Genomic DNA, 18488 nt, shown 5'->3' on the forward strand with positions numbered 1-18488 from the left:
CACACACACACACACACACACACACACACACACACACACACACACACACAAACAAGGTTAAACTGATTTCTTTTGCTCAACTGGACCTGTTCACCCTGTTAGCATAGTGTTAGCCTACAACTCTAAACATGCACTAATACAGAACATCAAACAAATAATTATGTTACCAACGCAAACAAAAACATACATCCATTATTTGCTGATATATATGTTTTTAACTCACATATATTACATGCATGTATGTTTAAGATGATTCAGTCAAACCATAAAGGATCTAGTGCCACAGGAAAGAGAGGGAGGGAGGTGAGCAGTGGGGGGAAAAAACAAGTGTAATGAGGCTGAAACAGAATGCAGACAAACAGAAGAGGCAGAGCAGAGGAGGACAGACAGAGAAAGAGAGAGAGAGTCTGAAGAAGTGTTATCCCCTGACTCTTTCCATTTTTCTAATGCAAATACTGATAATAAACTAGCACAATAACTACTGGGAACGACTGTACCCGCAATGAATGTGGTGAAACAGTCTTTCATTCAGATCCTCCAAATGAAGATAATTAGCAGGCTAACTTTTAATTACAAACTATCCCAGAGGTGGAAAAAAAAGCACTGAAGACTAAGTCAGACTAAACTAAACGTCTGCTCCAAGTTGCAATTCACACCCACTTTCTCTTTGCTCTCTTTTTAAATTATTTTTAAGCTGTTGTCAACAATGCTTCATATATTGTAGGTCTTTCATATTCAATTGATATCCAGAGACTGAGCTTAGAGTAAACATTACTGAATAAAATGAATAAAAAATATTTTCAACTTGTTCTGATATTGATTATTGATGTGTGTCAGACTTATTTTAAATAGACGTATAAACATGGATTAAAAAAAATAAATATCTGATTTCGCTGCAGTTAATACCACTAGCTAATGTCTCCCATAGCCGCCTTGTAGATCTGGTTAGGGTGTAATATTTACACCTTTGGCATACCAAATGTCCTATAACAGAAAAACTAGAGCAAAAATGTGTGATTTGAAAGATTAACTCTTCTAGCTTGCGAAACTATGTTTTATTAGCATGTGGCTGAAATGCAAATAAGTAGGTTTTTTTTCTGACAGATTTTTACTTTTACACCCTACATTTTAAACAAATATCTACACCCCACATAGCAAGGAGGTCTGGCCCGGATCTGGTATCAAGCTGGCACTGCTGGCTGACTTCTGGCATGACAAGACGTATGTCATCCAGATATGGGCCAGGCCTGGCATAGATGGCACTGTCTATGTGATGGCATGCAATATCTGGCTCGATTGCAGTTTGGTTTATGTGGCCAGGCCCATGGAAAACAGGTCTGGCCGTGATCCGGCATCAAGCTGGCACTTCTGACTGACTGCTGTCATGGCAGGGTGTATGTCAACCAGATGTGGGCCAGGTCTGGCAATGATGGCACTATTTATTTTCCTATTTTCCTATTTTAGCTAGAAGACCCAAATGCGATGTTGCAATACTATACTGCTATGGTAGCCAACTTTTCAAATGCAGGTTTGATAGGTTACACTTTATCCAAAACCTAGTGACGGTTTACTCATCCTTGCCAGTGGGTAGCTCAGGTAGGAGAGCAGGTCACCTTGTGATCGCAAGCTTAGTGGTTCGATCCCTGACTCGTCCAGTCTGCATGTCAAGAGTGTGAATTTGTATGAATGTAATTAGGAAGCACTCAGTTTAGAGAAAGTGTGGGATTGGGTGAATGTGGCATGCTGTATAGAGCATTTGAGTAATCCGGGAGACTAGGAAAGCATTGTATAATAGTCCGTCCATTCACTGTCTGAGCAGAGTTTCGTCATGTTACTTTTGCACTATTATGTTCCGGCATATATTGTTATTACATGGCTTGATTAAGGTACACATTAGGCTGACATCTGGGGCCAGAGCTGAAACTGTTCTGGGCCAGCACACGGCCAGCAGTGTGTCTACAACTGGCCCGTGGCTGCACACAACTTACACATGACCCACATACCGCAAAGAATGACAGCCCTTTGGTGGCCACAGACGGGCCAGCACAGGACCACCAGTATGTCTGCAACTGGCCTTGTGCTGGCCCATGTGTGGGCCACCTCTGGCAAACCAAATCTGGGCCACCAAAGGGCCGTCATTCTTTTTGGTAAGTGGGCCATGTGTAAGCACATTGTGTGGGCCAGATCCAGGCCATACCAATTTTGATATGTGGGACTTTCCACTCCTTACAGTTTCAAAACAGTATTATTGTACAGTCAACCTTACAATGTAAAGTGCCTTGAAACAACTGTTGTGATTTGCTGCTGCATAAATAAAATTGAATAGACTTGTTACTTTTGTTTTAACGCATTTGAAAGTAAAATGTTGTGGCAGGTAACTCCAAATTCAACGTTTCTATTAGCTGAACAAAAATCAGATAAAAAACAATCTGTTTGTGTGCAGTTTATCTCACAGTGTGTTGCTAGCTAAAGGTCCAGCTGCTGTATTTCACAGGGAGAGAAAAGAAAGAGAGCTAAGAGGTTAGATATAAAAGTAGAGACTGCTCCGTTGCATTTGACAAATTGGAAATTTAAAGCTTACATGTAAGTCCTCGTGTTTTTAAATCAAGTACTGGGCCTGTACATGTGACAATATGTTTTTTCACATTGTGAGAGATGCTGCAAAACAAGTGTCACTGTTTCATTTAAAGGTTGCATGAAAGTCCTCTGCAGGTTAGTGCAGGATAAACAGCTTAGTTTGCTGTACTGTGATGGGTTTAGAACAGCTGATAACAGCCTGTACATTAAGAGTTATGATTCTTCCCTATGCTGAGCCATTTCAACATCCCCCATTTGCTGAATCCCACTTTAACCTCCTCCCTACTCATTTCCTGTTTAATGTAAGCAACAGAAAACAGCGATTTTTTATTTCCCTTCTTTTTCTCTGCTCATGTTCTGCTTAACAAATTCAAGATGAGAATATTTATTAGAATTTTAATTCTAATAAATATTCAGGCTAATATAAAGTTTGTATTCCCATCTACTTATATTATTTTATTATTACATTAACATAGTACAAGGTTCAGTTAGCTTTGCTAACAGCTAGTAGAAACATCATCCAAAGAGCTACTTTTTACTTTCTTACTTCAGAGTACACTTCAAAGCTGGAACGTTTTCACTTTTACTAGAGTAAGAAATTGAACCAGTGCTTCAACGTTACTGAAGTTTTATTATTTAACACTGGTATCTGTACTTCTACTTAAGTACACAATGTCTGTACCTTTGCCCCTCTGACCTCTACCCTTAAATGGTTTGCCAGTGAGAAACAAAATAACATTCAAGGAGGTGCACACTTCCTCCAAGTCATGACTAATCAATTCATTTTTACACAATCACTACAAATCATGAACAACAGTGGAATTAAGTCTCTGGTAACTTTCATTATTTACCACATATCTAAATTCTCACTAGCCACACAGTGGGTTTATTAAAAATGTTCTGTATGATCATTTTATCTCAGGATAAAATATTTCCTATTTGTCAAATTTTTGGTCAACAATTCATATTTTCTAAACTTGATATTTTGCAAAATGAAACCTGGCATCCATATTTAGAACGTAGAAAACAAAAACAAAGTACAATGATGGGAAACCCATAAATAACTGAAAAAGCATAGCTAATTTCCACCTCTGGTAATAACCTGGGCTTTGTTAAAAACATATCACACGTTTCTTTTGTCCCATTGTGCGGACACTTTTCCACCCTGCGAGCAGTAAACCCCTGTGCAGCATCACTGTACCACGTCAGTGTCTGCACTGGCACTTTACACTTTAAGTGAGTTCTTCTTCCCCACTGTCACCAATTGCTTTCTCAGAGCAAATACATAATATTTTAAATATTACTAATGATGAGATTTTGCATTCTATAAAATAACTATGCTATTGTGTTAATATATTTATAAACTATAAACTATCAGCTTTACTTAAGACCTAATGCTTACTTTTTTCTCTACAACAATCCAATGATAATTTACACACAGAAGTTATGAGACATTTGGTGACCAAGTGGCTGTCATTTGTAATATCCTGAAAGCAAACACTGTTTGCCTCAATGGCAGCTTTACACAATGCTGGTAATAATAATAATGACCAGCTCAAGCAGGTAGTCACCTGTAATAATTTTCAGTTAGCATGGAATATTTTGGTCAAACGTTAACGGACAAATTCCTGTACCTGTGATTACAGCCCAGGCCCGAGTTTAAGTAAAGCATCTCAAAATCAGCACAGAGGCAAAAATACACATCTGGGCACTATAAGAACTTTCTGATCAAGAAAATGAAGTACTGCATTTAATCGCCTACTAGGGCTGGGCGATATGGCCTAAAATTCATATCGCGATATAATTTGAAGCATGTGCTGTAACGATATATATCACGATATATTCTTTTCTTCTGTATAACATATTTTCCACACTATAAGGCACACTTAAAATCCTTTAATTTTCTCAAAAATCGAGAGTGTGCCTTATGTATGAATTCTGGTTGTGCTTACTGACCTCGAAACGATTTGGGCGTGCAGAAATTTGTTTAAAAAATGTTTTTAGGGACAATCGCATAGCAGGATGCTATACACGGACCAAACTTCAGTCAGGAGAACAACTGAGATTATTCATCCACAATACGAGGTTAGTTATTAATATACTGCAACAACATGGAAATAGAGCAGCTGCGAGAGAATTCAGCATTAATGAATCAATGTTATGGAAGTGGAGGAAGCGCAGTTTTTGGCTTTCCCCATATTTCAAAAGTGCTTCATCTCTTTGCTATGACTGTCGCCCGGCATAATTTGCAGATTATAATGGTTTTAGCCGCTGCGATGCTTTTGACCAAAACAGGCGCAGCTTAACGACATCATCAACATGCGCTATCGCGATAGAGCGGTATAGTCAAAATCTCTATCGTTGGCCAAATTTATATCGTTTCTATTGTATATCGTATATATCGCCCACCCCTATCACCTGCCCTCTAAATTGACAACCCAAGCCCAACAGAAATGTTTAGGAGTAGAATAAAGCAAAACCAGCCAATAACTGCTCAGCATAAAAGCTGGAAGTATGCACTGTGTCTTTTAGACTACAGGAAATGTGAATGGAGCTGGTTGAGGGAGTAAAAAACGTCCTCCTTAGCTTTGTTTAAAGTTTAGGAGGACGACTTTGTTTCAAAATCAGAATAGGCAGGTCTGTGCAAATGTATAATAATAGTTCAGTGCAAATCCCACAGAGTACTGAACATATGCTATTTTGTAATATAATGTCTCTGTCCCAATAACTAGCTGCTCAAACCTTCTCTGGGCAGCAAACCATTTAGAAGAAAGTTTGCTTAAACTTGAAGAACAAAACCAGCTTGTTTCTGACAAAAGGGTGGCCCCGAGGTCCAGTATAACATAGATGAGGATTGTGTTGAACTATAAATGTAGCAGTGTCCAAGAAATGTAGAATATAGAGCTGTAAATGAGCAAAATGGGTTTACCTTAAGCCTGTGGCTATTGGTCGTATTTCTGGATTTTAGAAAAGTGTAACAGACATACTGCAAAAAAAGAGGACAACTACCTTCCCTTTTTCTAATCAGATTCTATCAGCACAGTCTCTAAAAGCAGAAAACTATTGCCCAGGCAATAGTTACATAATGGTCAACCTAAGAACTTACAGATGACAGCAAGGCACATCCGCCCACCCACACAGACAGACAATAAATATAAGTATATGCTAATACCCCTTCAATATCTGCTTCTTTATCTCCTATTAGACAAACACACAAACACGCTTTCTCATTCTCATTCAATCAATCACATATGCAAAACTATTTACATGGGTACAGCTAACACAAGTTTGCTTTGAGTAAGAGCACATAACCCTCAAGAACAAAATCCTCCCTGCTAGTGCACGAGGGAGAAAAAAATGACAGAAGGATAAAGGACAGAGAACCAATCAAGTGAGGGAGAAGAAGGCAGGTAGAGGAGAGAACAGAGGTAAGAGGAGTTAAGGAAAAATAATTAGCAGGACTAACATGGCGTTACTGGTAGCTGTGGTGGAAACGTCAGCCGAAGAGATAACTCCGCACTTGGCACATTTGAGCGTCATATTGTACAGTGGCACTGTCATCTGACTGCAAAGTCAAATTAACACGCTGTAACATACACAAACAGATACAGATGCACCTGCACACAGACTCGCACAGATGCACGTGAGCACACATACAGCCACGCACGCACAGTGAGTCACAGTGTTCTCGCACAGTGTTCTCGCACAGTCTCTCTCTCAGGGCTATTGTACAGTTGTTGGATGGTTTTGGGTTTACCCGTGTTTGGCTGAGGGGCAGGGGAGGTGGGGCAAAGATTGCTCAATTATTAAGCATTTCCTATTAAACATAATGTCTGATTTTCCTCACAAATAACCAGCCGGTGGCATGAAGGAGTTGGCGCTCACTGGCATGCTCTCATTGTAATTCATAAAGCTTCAGTCAAATGCCAATCCTGAACAGGACTGACATCACTGCCGCTCAGACCATGATCACGTGCTGGTTTTGTGCTTGGTTTTGAGTAAACGCCAAGCCTGTATGCAAAGATGCTCTCTCTCTCCCTCTCTCACACACTCGCACAGACACACTCAAACGCACCTGGCTCCATACAATCCCTGAGTCAAGATTACATGTCAATAATGCATTCAGTATGTAACAATGATTTAAGTCATAGGTATCAAACTCTGGCCCGAAGCCATACCAAATTACTATTAGAGCTGGCCTACTGGTGTTATACAGCTAATATATATATTGTTTAGTATTAAGCTTTGCTTGTTCCAAATTCAGTTTTTCAGCAAAACTTGTTTGAGTCCATAAGAAAAGATTCATTCTTATATCTGGACGAAGAATTTTTTTTCCCAATAAATATTAATGTTAGCCCGCGACTTTGTTCCAGCTTTGAATTTTGGCCCACTGTGTATTTGAGTTTGACACCCCTGATTTAAGTCAACAAAAAGCTGTCTCTGTTCTCATGGCCACCCAGCCAAAATCGGATCTACAAAGTTAATGCAAGCCAAAGTCATGTCTATTTCACATTTTGACATTTTCTTCAAAGTCTTTTATCTGAGAATGTCTGAAAATATCTCTAATGGTGTTCTCACTCAGCAATTTGCTGAGATATCAGCATATCCTAACTTTAAGTATCATGTAAGCTTACTTACACTTACATTTGGCATGAATGCCATGGTAATTTGGGGCATTTAATGATTTCTTTGAGATGTTCTTTTTCCTGGGTGGAATGATTTGTACATCATAGATGTTTAATATTTGAAAAAGACAGAACTGAAAAATATAAAATAAAAGAAAAATATATACATACACCCCCACAAGTATCTGATTAAATGTTCTTTAACAAGTTGCACCTTGTATTTAGAAATACCAAATCCAGTTCTAAGATTTCAAGTCTTACACATGTATGTTGACCATTTCCATCAAGTTGGAGGAAACCTGTTCAGGGCTAGGCTTAAAAACACATCACTTTGTGCACATAGATTTCTCATAACAGAATGCATGAAACAGCGTTGATGTAAAATGTTATCATTTAGTTACTGAAGGTGATAACCTAAATGGTTTGGCAGTGAATGTTAGAGGTTTTGATTTTCGCCAAAGTCTTTGTCTGTCTGCAGGTTTTGTCAAAAACAAAACTCTTGTTTTTGACTCAAATGTTTGGCCTCTAGATTGTCAGTGTCAAGTAAAGAAATGATTGTGTATACAGGGCTCTGAAACCAAAACCAAATGTTTACCATTGATTTTCTGGATCATTGAAGCATTGCTTGTCTTACATTTCCATTACAGCAAGTAGATATTTCTCAGTGGGCCACATTGTTTGTGCCAGAGTTATTCTCAAAAGTATCAAATGGACCCAGTGGTGGTCAAACGTGATGTTTGGGTGGATTTCTGTTTTAATTAGTTCACTTAAAGCTAGGGATGGGAATCGAGAACTGGTCCTTGTTCCCAGTAGTCAAATGCCTGCCTATTGATCCCGTTTATCAGTTCTTTGGCTGATTTCAGTTTAAGTGTCAAAGGAACAAAATAGCGACGCAGTCTAAAGCATGGATATGGACATTTATTTTTATTGCACAAAAGGACAAAATGGTAAAGTGGAAAACTGCATCCAACTGCATTATGCTGCTAACACAGCTTCGGTTGCCTTGATGCATGCTCAATCATCCAGGTAAGAAATTCCCCAAAAAGTTGATTCTATTCATCTGGACGTAGCGTTTTAAGTGGGAGAAACGTTTCATCACTCATCAAGTGACTTCTTCAGTCAGTTCTTTGAAAGCATCTGCACAGACAGCATGCTAATGCTAAGCTAGCCAAGAACGCCAGCAGCCTAACATCAACTGGTAACAAGCAGCCAGACTGCAGCCTCCTTTTCTACCTGTTCATGTTTCTAATCATAAAATCTGCATCACTAGTGACTGCTTTTTTATGCTGGTTGTCATCTTTGCTTTGTGCGGTCAGCTTTGTATTCTACTAACAGAAAGATCTTAGGCTACGATCACACTGCAGGTCTTAATGCTCAATACCGATTTTTTGCTCAAATCCGATTGTTTTGTCTGCTTGTTCACACTACAAATAAAATGCGACAGCAAACGTGCTCTAGTGTGCCCGCATGCGCAAAAGAAGACGTCACACTCTCTGTTTAGACCCAGAGCAAACAATATTGCTTGACTGATGGCCCTTAATATAAAGACTTCGGATTTTACGTTTCCCAATTTTTGCTTTAAGTTATTGTGTTATTTACATAATAATGTAAATAATCTAATAATTATCCTTATTGCTGTTTTAGAGAGGAGCGGTGCTTCAAAAGATAGTTACAGATTTCTGTCAGAATCTGCAGATTATACAGTACAAATAAAATGTTCACGTTGTCTTCCCAACAGTTTCACTGACATCTACACGGGATGGCCAGGAAGCGTTCACAATGTCTTCGTGGGCGCTTCTCCGGCGCTGATAATTAGCGTCTGTCTTGTGTCAGTGACGTAAAAGACGGATTTAATGCGACATCACCGTTCAAACAGCAGTCGCTTTCTAAAACATCGAATATGTATCGGATTCAGCACCACATACGAAAGTGACCCAGATCGGATTTGAAAATATCAGATTTGTGCTGTTCACACTGTCAGACCATGATCGGATATGGGTCGCATAGGGTAAAAAAAAATCGAATTTGATGCGCTTTTGCCTGCAGTGTGAATGTAGCCTTAGAGATGCGTGTCCTTATTAGGGATTTGTGTTAGTGCATGGGGTTGTAGCCTCAGATTTATATTTTTAAACGGTGATTATGAGACCGTATGTTTCAGCTATTTACTAACATGAAAGCAATGTAACGCGTAGTATAACGAATTACATTATTTTCATGAGAGTAATTAAGTAACGTACTGCATTCCTTTGAGGAAAGTGTTCAACATTGAGTAACGACAACAACACAGATAAATAGCATACATGCACAAACTTTTGACCCGAAGCATGCAATTAATTTACATGTATGAAGTTTTTTTATTGCTGCTTAACAATGGTGTTGACTCTCGTAAGTGAATCAATCTGTGATATCGATAATGGAATTGGACTCACTAAAATCTTATCAATTCCCATCCCTACTTAAAGATTTTTACTCTCTACATGTATTTCTATAAATTTGCACTCAAAAAGTAAGCAAACAAATAAACAAAATAAATTTAGTTGATTTGCAGGTGTGATCACCATGAAAATACATCGCTTTGCTTTCCTCCCAAAATTCTTCTGTTTACAGCTCTCCTACCGCTGCTGTTGCTAGACAAAGACTGACTACAATGCTTGCAATATTGACAAGTAATAACAAACTAATCTGTTGCCATATGGCCTTCTGCTAAACAACAATTAGAGCAGAGGAGCTGAGGGAATCGATTTTTGTAGCCTATGGATGCCAGGATTAAAAATCACATAATGGAAGAAATTCAATTTCAAGTTAAAGGGCAATACAGGCACTAAATGTACACTGCAGGCAGTGATATTAAAAAGCAATCAACACTTTGTGAAATACACCATTTCCCTGGTCTTAAGGATTGAGAGGCAAAAGGTGGCCATTTGGCAGGTGGGGTGACATGCATTAAGCTCAGTAAATAAATAATGTGCAGCTCACAGACAAATATTACATTAATCAAGGGGAAGGTAATCCTTTGGTCAAACATAAACCTGTCTATAGACTTTATAAGATTTCAGAGCAAATGGTAGGTTCTCAAAGCTAAATGTTCGATTAACCCTCTATTACAACCTGTAAATATACGGCCTGATGACTGAAACCATTTAATGTTCGTTAAGGAGGAAAGGAGCTCTAGCACTGATTTGATTTGGCCTCTCTTGTCTGTTGTAATTTTCTAATTGAATTACCCTTTAATTTTCAGTGGCGAGGCCCATCTGACGTTCAGGCTGACCTGTTTTGGACCTGTTTGGTGGGGACCCTGCTGTGCAATTAATCATTCTACATATTTAATTAACTTCATTAAACATGTTTTGGATTGGATGCTTGAGAAGAGTCATGTGATGGAAATGAGATTAGAACATTAGACATCCTTCTTTACTATTTTGTTCTACTCTACCAAGCAAAGAACAACAAATTTCAGAGTCACAGAATGAAAAGTTCACAAAGTAAATCAATGTATGATTTGGCATCTACACTGGACACAGCCTTGAATAAAGCAGTCCCTATAGACTCTATGCTAGAATAGTCAACCACTTTTATAGCCTGGTAATAAAGAGGTTAAAATACTTTCTTTCTTGATCTCTGTAAACACTTTGGCCCCGAGTTCATTGTCTCAGTCATATTTGTATAATACAAAATAAAAAATGATGGAAAAAGGTTTAGCCATGCTATTGCTCATTAGCTAACAACCTGTCACTCACAAGCGATTAGCCAATAAACAAGCAATTTCAGTCAGGCCTGCAACTTCTCATAATATCACGTTTCTTTCATACCAAGATGGCAAAATTAGAAATGTTTATCTTGAAACTCTAAAATGCAAGTTCAGAAACCGACACATAAGGTCACACTAGCTACGTCCATCTTTTCTCCAAAAATTTTAAATAGATAGAAACCCCCCCCAAAATAATTTACCTGTTAAGTAACAAACTTTTATGAATAAATGATGTGACATTTTTGATTGTCCAATTCAGTTATGGTCAATATAGCTATTCTTAAAAAAATAACACATAAAGACAATTTTTTAAGAAGATGGTGCCCTTACAATTAGTGCCACCTCTTGTCATATAAGTATTTGGGTTACATGAAGACTGTTATTGTGGTTCAAGATACTCATGGTAAGTTACAAATATAATAGAATAGTACTTCAATTTCAACAGGGTAGGGTTTTCTCGAATTGAACACTTAATTTTGTCAACATCTGCAAAACTGTTACAGCACTAAACACCACAACATGTCTACTGTCAATGCCCGCCAGCAGACGTGGTTCTCATCTCTCATCTCTGATGATCTACAACCACTGAGGGAGAGAAGCGTAACACTGCCGTATTTCTTGTGCACATCATGTAGCCATACTTGTCTGACTGTATTTATGCACTCAAGTAAAGTGCAAGTATGGAAGCACACAATATGAGCCATATCTTGGAGCATGCTGATGAAAGCTCAATAGCAAAGCAAGCAAGACTAAAATTAGAATGACTCATTCCAAGGTCAAAAACGTCTGTGCTATCAAGTTTAATTGAAACATGAAATAATAACATAAATTTCTTCTACTTCTGTGATTTTGTTAGGCCACAACTAAATAGCTTAGCAAAATAGCCTGAGCGATCACTCTGAACAGATGTAACCAGATATTCATTTCTGACATTTATATTCCCAATTAAGTTCTAATAAATTCAAGACACAGTCTCACCAGTTCATGCTGTCAGTCAGGCTATGCGTTCCGCCATCAGTTACGGAATACAAAAACAGAGATAAAATCCTGACAACCATTTTAACTTGGTACACGCACACATTCTCATACTATTCAAGCATACAGAAAAGATTAATATTACCGCTATGCATTTAGCACGAGTTATTGGAAAAAAGACATTTTCTATAAAAAGCATTACAGAAACTGTCAGACTCTAAGGCACTGTGTTATTCTACCCAGCTAATGGGAGGCAGGATCAATTGGAAAATCAATAGTGAGGTGAATAGGCAGGAAATAATAGTAAGCCAATCAGAGGAGCTTGCTAGAGGATTCTGCAGGTTTGGCAATTGATAGGGCTGGTAAACCATACACTACAGAGAGGGTGGAATGGGCAGATATTTTTTTTACCCAATCACCGATGACAAGGGAGGGGGCATCTGAGACTGATGTGTCCCTGATTGGAGAGCCCTGAGTGAGAGAGAGGGGATTCTGTGCAAACTCAAACATGACATTTCAGACAGAATAAAAACAAGTACAGTTGAACAGAGAGATCATTGAAGAACGCAAACATGTTTTTCAGAGAGAGAAATAAAATAACATCTGAATGCACCAACATGGCCAATGGGGACAGAACAGCCTGCGAGGTAAAGGGCAGCAGGGTACATGTCTGCTCTGTCCTCTGACCAATTTTTAGAAGCTACACCATCAGTCTACTGACATTTGCCATCACTACCTACCTAGGCAAATATACTTTTTAAGTATTCATATCTTTTAAAGAAACTAAATTGTAACATTTACGTACATAACAAGATTTTTCTAAGCAGGTTTTCTGGGTTGTGGCTCTGATGCACTAAGAAACAGTCTAACATCCTGAAAAGCATGCTTATTTGCTTTAGACTGGATATAAAAGAAAGACATATTCTCTTGGTCAGAGAAACGTTGCCAATGCTAAAGTACGTTAAACCTATGTTTCTGTATGTAGCTTCAGTCTTCACTATTAAGCAGGTAGTGTCAAAGGTATTACGCCCATCTATCAGATGCAGCCTATTTTGTCAATTGACAAACCAATAGTCAGGTGATAGGACTGATATAATGCATGAACTAAAAGCAGCATTAAACATGTTAGACAACTGTACAAATGCACCTTCCAGCAACTCCAGAGCTATCATATTAACACATCATGTCCAGCTGGACACAAAACTAGTTTGCAGTGCTTTGAAAAAGTATTTTCCTCATTTCTGATTTCTTAGTTTTTGACACCTAAATATGTCACAAATGGAGGAAACTGCAGGGAAACTTGGCATGAGTGCCTGGCCTACAAAAATTACTGTGAGAGTGATCAAGAACTCATCCTGGAGCCCAGAACAACATCTGAAGAACTGCAGGCCTCTCTTAAGGTCAGTGCTGATGACCGGACAAAATTTTGTTTGATCATCTGAAACATGTAAGTATGACAAATATGCAAAAAAAAACAAACCTTCAAAACCAGGAAGATGGCACATATTTTCTTTTCACAGCACTGTAAATCCAAGAGTTGAGTGGTGTTTGCTGAAACACCACTTAAGAAACACAAAATCTCATCCAGTGCTCATCATTCAAATTTGCACTAAAGTTTGACCTCGTCCTCTGCCCTTCGTTTGTCCTTACTAGCTGTAAGTCCACAGTCAAGTCTAATTTATATAAGTCTTCTAATTTGCATTTGAAGTTTTAGCCAGTAGCCCTGCGCCTTCCCTCCAGTATTCTTCATTGCAACATTGTAAGACATAGTGGGCTGTGTCACATCATTGAATACACATCAAATAAACGTGATACTGATGTGACAGACCATGAACCAGTTAAGGTCCAGTTACCGGAACTGGTCCAGGCGAAGACGATTTCTGACACATGACAAAAACAACTGTGAAGTTGCTGGAAGGTGTATTGCCCCCAGATTCCCAGAATTCCCACCCTTATGTTGGCAGTCCACACACCTAAGGTTTCTCAACAAATGCTAAAGTATATTTCCCAAAATGCTGCACTGTGTCTTTATGAACAATATCAGACGCATTTATCTGCTTATTCTACTAATTCTAATAATAATAATATTAATAAAAAATACTATAGCTACTTCAAGTTATTGTAAATTTGAAATACATTTATGGTTTATTACTACTAGGTTTCATATCTTTTGCTTTGGCCAAGGGGTTTATCAGTAATGATAACAATATACACATAAAGTGTGAATGAAACACGTCTCATTGTATTTTTCCCGAAGCAAAATAAAATGAGACCAGTTTTCCATGAATTTTTCTGGCAGCTGGAAAACTCCCATGAATTGTTGGAAACTGCCACTGAGCTTGAAATCTGGCAATTGAGAAGCTTGGCATTTCACTTCATCCCTGTAAATAAAAAGCTATATCAATGCTAATCATGATAGCAGGGTGCAACCCCTGCTCCAAGTTATACCTTTCCTCAAAGAACGTGACTCTATTTGAAGGTATTCTATTAAGTTCTAAGGAGATAAAATTCAATATTATGATTTCCATGTATTGTTTTATTGGGTTCATTCAATGACTTGAATTGTCTTCACTGTTCACATTTCCATTCTTTCCAAAACTTTGATTAAAATGCCATTATCACAAAATTGTGGCCAGAGCTAGAATACAATCCCAGTCGTAATAAGCCAGCTTTCCCTTTACAGTGAGGTCTCGCTGCTTAAAGTCCCTGCTTCCCTTTACCAGAAACAACCAAACGGGTGAAAAAAAGACATGGATGGGTTTATAGAACTTCACATTAAGAGCAACACCTGCAAAGAAAGAGCAGCTGGAGGAAAATGTGACACATTTGAAACTTAAAAGGAAAGCAATGAAATGAGACATCATCTTGCTCAGTCTGTGCAGGACCAATAACCAGACAGCCTCCACATTTTATTTGTCTTCTGTCTGCAGTGTCACGTGACTCACACATGTGTGAAAACAAACAGTATATTTTCTTTTGCTTGTTCATTTAATATAATTTCAGCCAGATTTCTGAATCTTCTTTTTACTTCATCTTCTTCGGATTAAAAATGTTGTTCTCTTCAACCAATTTGCCAATGACATAATGGCCCGGGACAATTTCAGACTAGAAGCTGATAACTGCACCGGTCTCAGCCACTACCTAGAGCAATGAGGCTGGTTATAGGTCACTGTGTAAAATGGATGTGTGGTATAAGGCATACCCCGCCCTCTCCTTTAGTTTCATATCAGTAATTCCGTCTTTGGACACCAGTTTGTTAAAAACGAGAATCCCAATAACCATGTTAACCTGCCGAAGAGAAGAGGTACAAGATTAAAGCGCAGCAAAGACACTTTCATTACTTTCACTGCATGCAGCACTGCTCTGGTGATGGCAGTAATGGAAAGCAATGGTGGTGATGTTCATCATAATGAGACGATGGGAGCAGTATGCATATAAATTAGTCACATCGCACATTAGCTGTACTTACTGTAGGTTTAGCATTGCAAATACTAATTGGTACCAGGCCAAATATTAGTGTCACAAAATGAAGAATGAACGTTAAAAGAAAACTAACACAGACATTATTTTTAATTGAAATGGTACGCTAAAAAAAATACATAAAATGTGAGCTCTGCAAAATCAAAGGTGGTGGTTTTTTAATTCATACAGTCTTACTGCCTTGAACAATTGCCCTCTATAAAACTCTCTGGTACAATCCACTCCGATAGTGTTCCGGGGTGTCTGCATATTGCAGAGGTAGCTCTTTATTAGAGAAGCAGCTTGTGGAAAATAAGGACACCCAAACAAGCTGTTCACTTGTGGTGAGGAGAGGCAAATTGGGAAGTGAATCGCCGAAACTGTAGCTAATAGATTTGATTATCAAAACAAGGACGGTGTCACTGCAGTGCGCTTTCTGCTGAAGTTTGTCTGTGATTTAATTCTGGTTTGGGCCAAACACTACAGGGGGGTTAATATAGGTCAATACAACAACAGCTGTGAGAAGCTGGAAGTTTAACATCTTATAAGATTTCTACATATATACCTGATATAGCATATGAATATGATTATTAAAACTGCTATTTCTGATGCCAGTACAACTTGGCTTAATTACAGTGGCTAATTACAGTGAACTTTCCCACATTTTGTCACATTACAGCCACAAACAAGAATCAATTTTATTGGAATTCCACGTGAAAGACCAACACAAAGTGGTGCACACGTGAGAAGTGGAACGAAAATCATACATGATTCCAAACATTTTTTACAAATAAATAACTGCAAAGTGGGGTGTGCGTAATTATTCAGCCCCCTGAGTCAATACTTTGTAGAACCACCTTTTGCTGCAGTTCCAGCTGCCAGTCTTTTAGGGTCTGTCTCTACCAGCTTTATACATCTACAGACTAAAATCTTTGCCCATTCTTCTTTGCAAAACAGCTCCAGCTCAGTCAGATTAGATGCACAGCGTTTGTGAACAGCAGATTTCAGATCTTGCCACAGATTCTCGATTGGATTTAGACACCAGACAGGTCACGGATAAAGTTATTGAAAAATTTAAAGCAGGCTTAGGCTACAAAAAGATTTGCCAAGCCTTGAACATCCCACAGAGCACCGTTCAAGCGATCATTCAGAAATGGAAGGAGTATGGCACAACTGTAAACCTACCAAGACAAGGCCGTCCACCTAAACTCACAGGCCGAACAAGGAGAGCGCTGATCAGAAATGCAGCCAAGATGCCAAACAGTCAGTTAAAGTGGTTTGGGCATCTGACTAGGATGCGTCATGGGCATCTCCTGGGTGGGGTGTTTTGGATATGTCCACCCAGGAGGAGGCCCCAGGGCAGACCCAGGATATATTGACGAGACCATGTCTCTCAACAGGCTCGGGAAAACCTTGGTGTCCCCTGGAAGAGCTGAAGGTGGTAGGTGTGGAGAGGGAATTCTGAGTGTCTCTGTGGACCTGAATGAATGGCAAAAGATGGATGGATGGATAAATGATCATAGACATCACATACGTCTACACATGATAGATATTGGCCAAACCCAAATGAGCACCCCCACCAAACAATGTAAGTGCATTTCCAAAGCAGAAATCAATGCAGGACAAAACAAAAGGAAGAAGAAAAGGTCAGTCAGCTGATAGTATTCTAATTATTCACATATCAGCTTCAACTGATCGGTGGAGGAAGGGTAAGTATTGATTTCTCTGATATGAACTGGCAGTAAAATCTATTATTTAGATGCTGTTCCAGAAAAAGCTCATTGACTGTAAGCACTTCTTCAAAACAGAAACAATCCTTTTTTGGTACATCTAATACCCTATGCTGTACCATAAGGTATAAAGCAATGATTAGATCCAGAATCCAGAAATCAAGATACTTCAATAAAGTAATTAGACTATTGGTAGCTTTGGTAACATTTGACTTGAGAGATGAGTCATCAGATCATATTGTAATATGTCTCAGCCTTTGGAAGCAGTGGAGATAAATCAGTGTATCATCAGCATATAGTTGAATTTCTACATAAGGACGAAGAAAAATCTTTAATAATTTAGTAGAAATTATCTACATTGTGGGGATACCAGTAGCAGAGTTATGGACTGTGACTTTATCATTATTCACTTTCATGTACTGTTCTCTTCTACTTGGGTATAATTCTATCCATTTAGCTGAAAAGGTCAATTTCGCTGCAGGCAAATGCAAGTGACAAATAAAGGCTTCAGTCAGTCATTCATTCATCTGGAAAGGAATTAAAAAAATATTTTATATTTAAAGTCAGTGAAAAATGTAGCAGTGACTGTTGAGTGACTAAATCCCAACCTGCCACATGTGGGCCTGGTGACAGTATCGAAAAGAAACGTTTCTTGCTGTATTCCTCTGTTACTAATGAATAATATGTGGTACTAGTTTCACACAGTGTTTTTAATCAAGTCACTCTACTCCTAGTGCAATCCCCAAGCCTAGATACATGGGAGAGTTGCTTTAGGAACAGATTCTGGCATAAACTCCTTGCCAAATCAAATATGTGGATCATCAATAAAATTTCCCCATCGAATTGGTTAGGGCAAGGGTTAGCAGCAATTTTGTCTTTAGTCTAATACCTCAAAACAAAGGAAGAGGAAAGGGGGATAGTAGAGGATGCTAGATATAGGGTGAGATGGAGGCACATAATCCACTGCAACTCCTGCAGGGACCAGCCAAAAGAGGAAGAAAAAGCAGCTTCACAGATGGCTTTTCATTTGTTATTATCCAAATTAGTGAAACTACACATTCTTCTTTTGTTGCCTTTTATAGCTTCTTACACTAGATGAATAGATAAATAAACTGCTTCAGTGGATCTTTTCCTACTCTTAAAATTATATCGACTTTGCCAACTCTTGTCTCTCCAAAGTCCTCAGCAGAGTGCCATTGTTGCGCTCCATCCTCCTCCTGTCCTTCCCTCTCCATTCTTGGCTTCTTTCCATCCCCATAATTTAATCATTTTAAATGTATGATGGTTTTAGACACACAAGGAAATAAAAACGACTCCTTAAAAGCAGAAGAGAGGGAAGCTGAAGGAGGCGCAGAGGAGCAAGAGAACCTCAGC

The 18488-nt window shown here is 38.7% G+C and overlaps 1 protein-coding gene across 7 annotated transcripts in view; it reads right to left on the reverse strand.

The window, feature by feature from the left end:
- adgrb1a (adhesion G protein-coupled receptor B1a) overlaps positions 1-18488 on the reverse strand; it is a 157843-nt gene that overhangs the window by 15973 nt on the left and 123382 nt on the right. For 5 of the 7 annotated variants that reach the window (XM_013916101.1, XM_013916100.1, XM_013916097.1 and 2 more), the window contains 2 exons: positions 15128-15213; positions 6044-6142 (listed from right to left, as the gene is read on the reverse strand). In XM_013916101.1, coding sequence (XP_013771555.1) covers positions 6044-6142; positions 15128-15213 — 185 coding nt within the window. Of the gene's footprint in view, positions 1-6043; positions 6143-12336; positions 12397-15127; positions 15214-18488 lie in introns of all 7 variants that reach the window. The other 2 variants (XM_013916098.1, XM_013916099.1) reach the window with 2 other exon arrangements.

Source organism: Pundamilia nyererei, unplaced genomic scaffold (assembly GCF_000239375.1).
Source record: "Pundamilia nyererei isolate P.nyererei 1_Seehausen unplaced genomic scaffold, PunNye1.0 scaffold00462, whole genome shotgun sequence".
NCBI lineage: Eukaryota > Metazoa > Chordata > Actinopteri > Cichliformes > Cichlidae > Pundamilia > Pundamilia nyererei.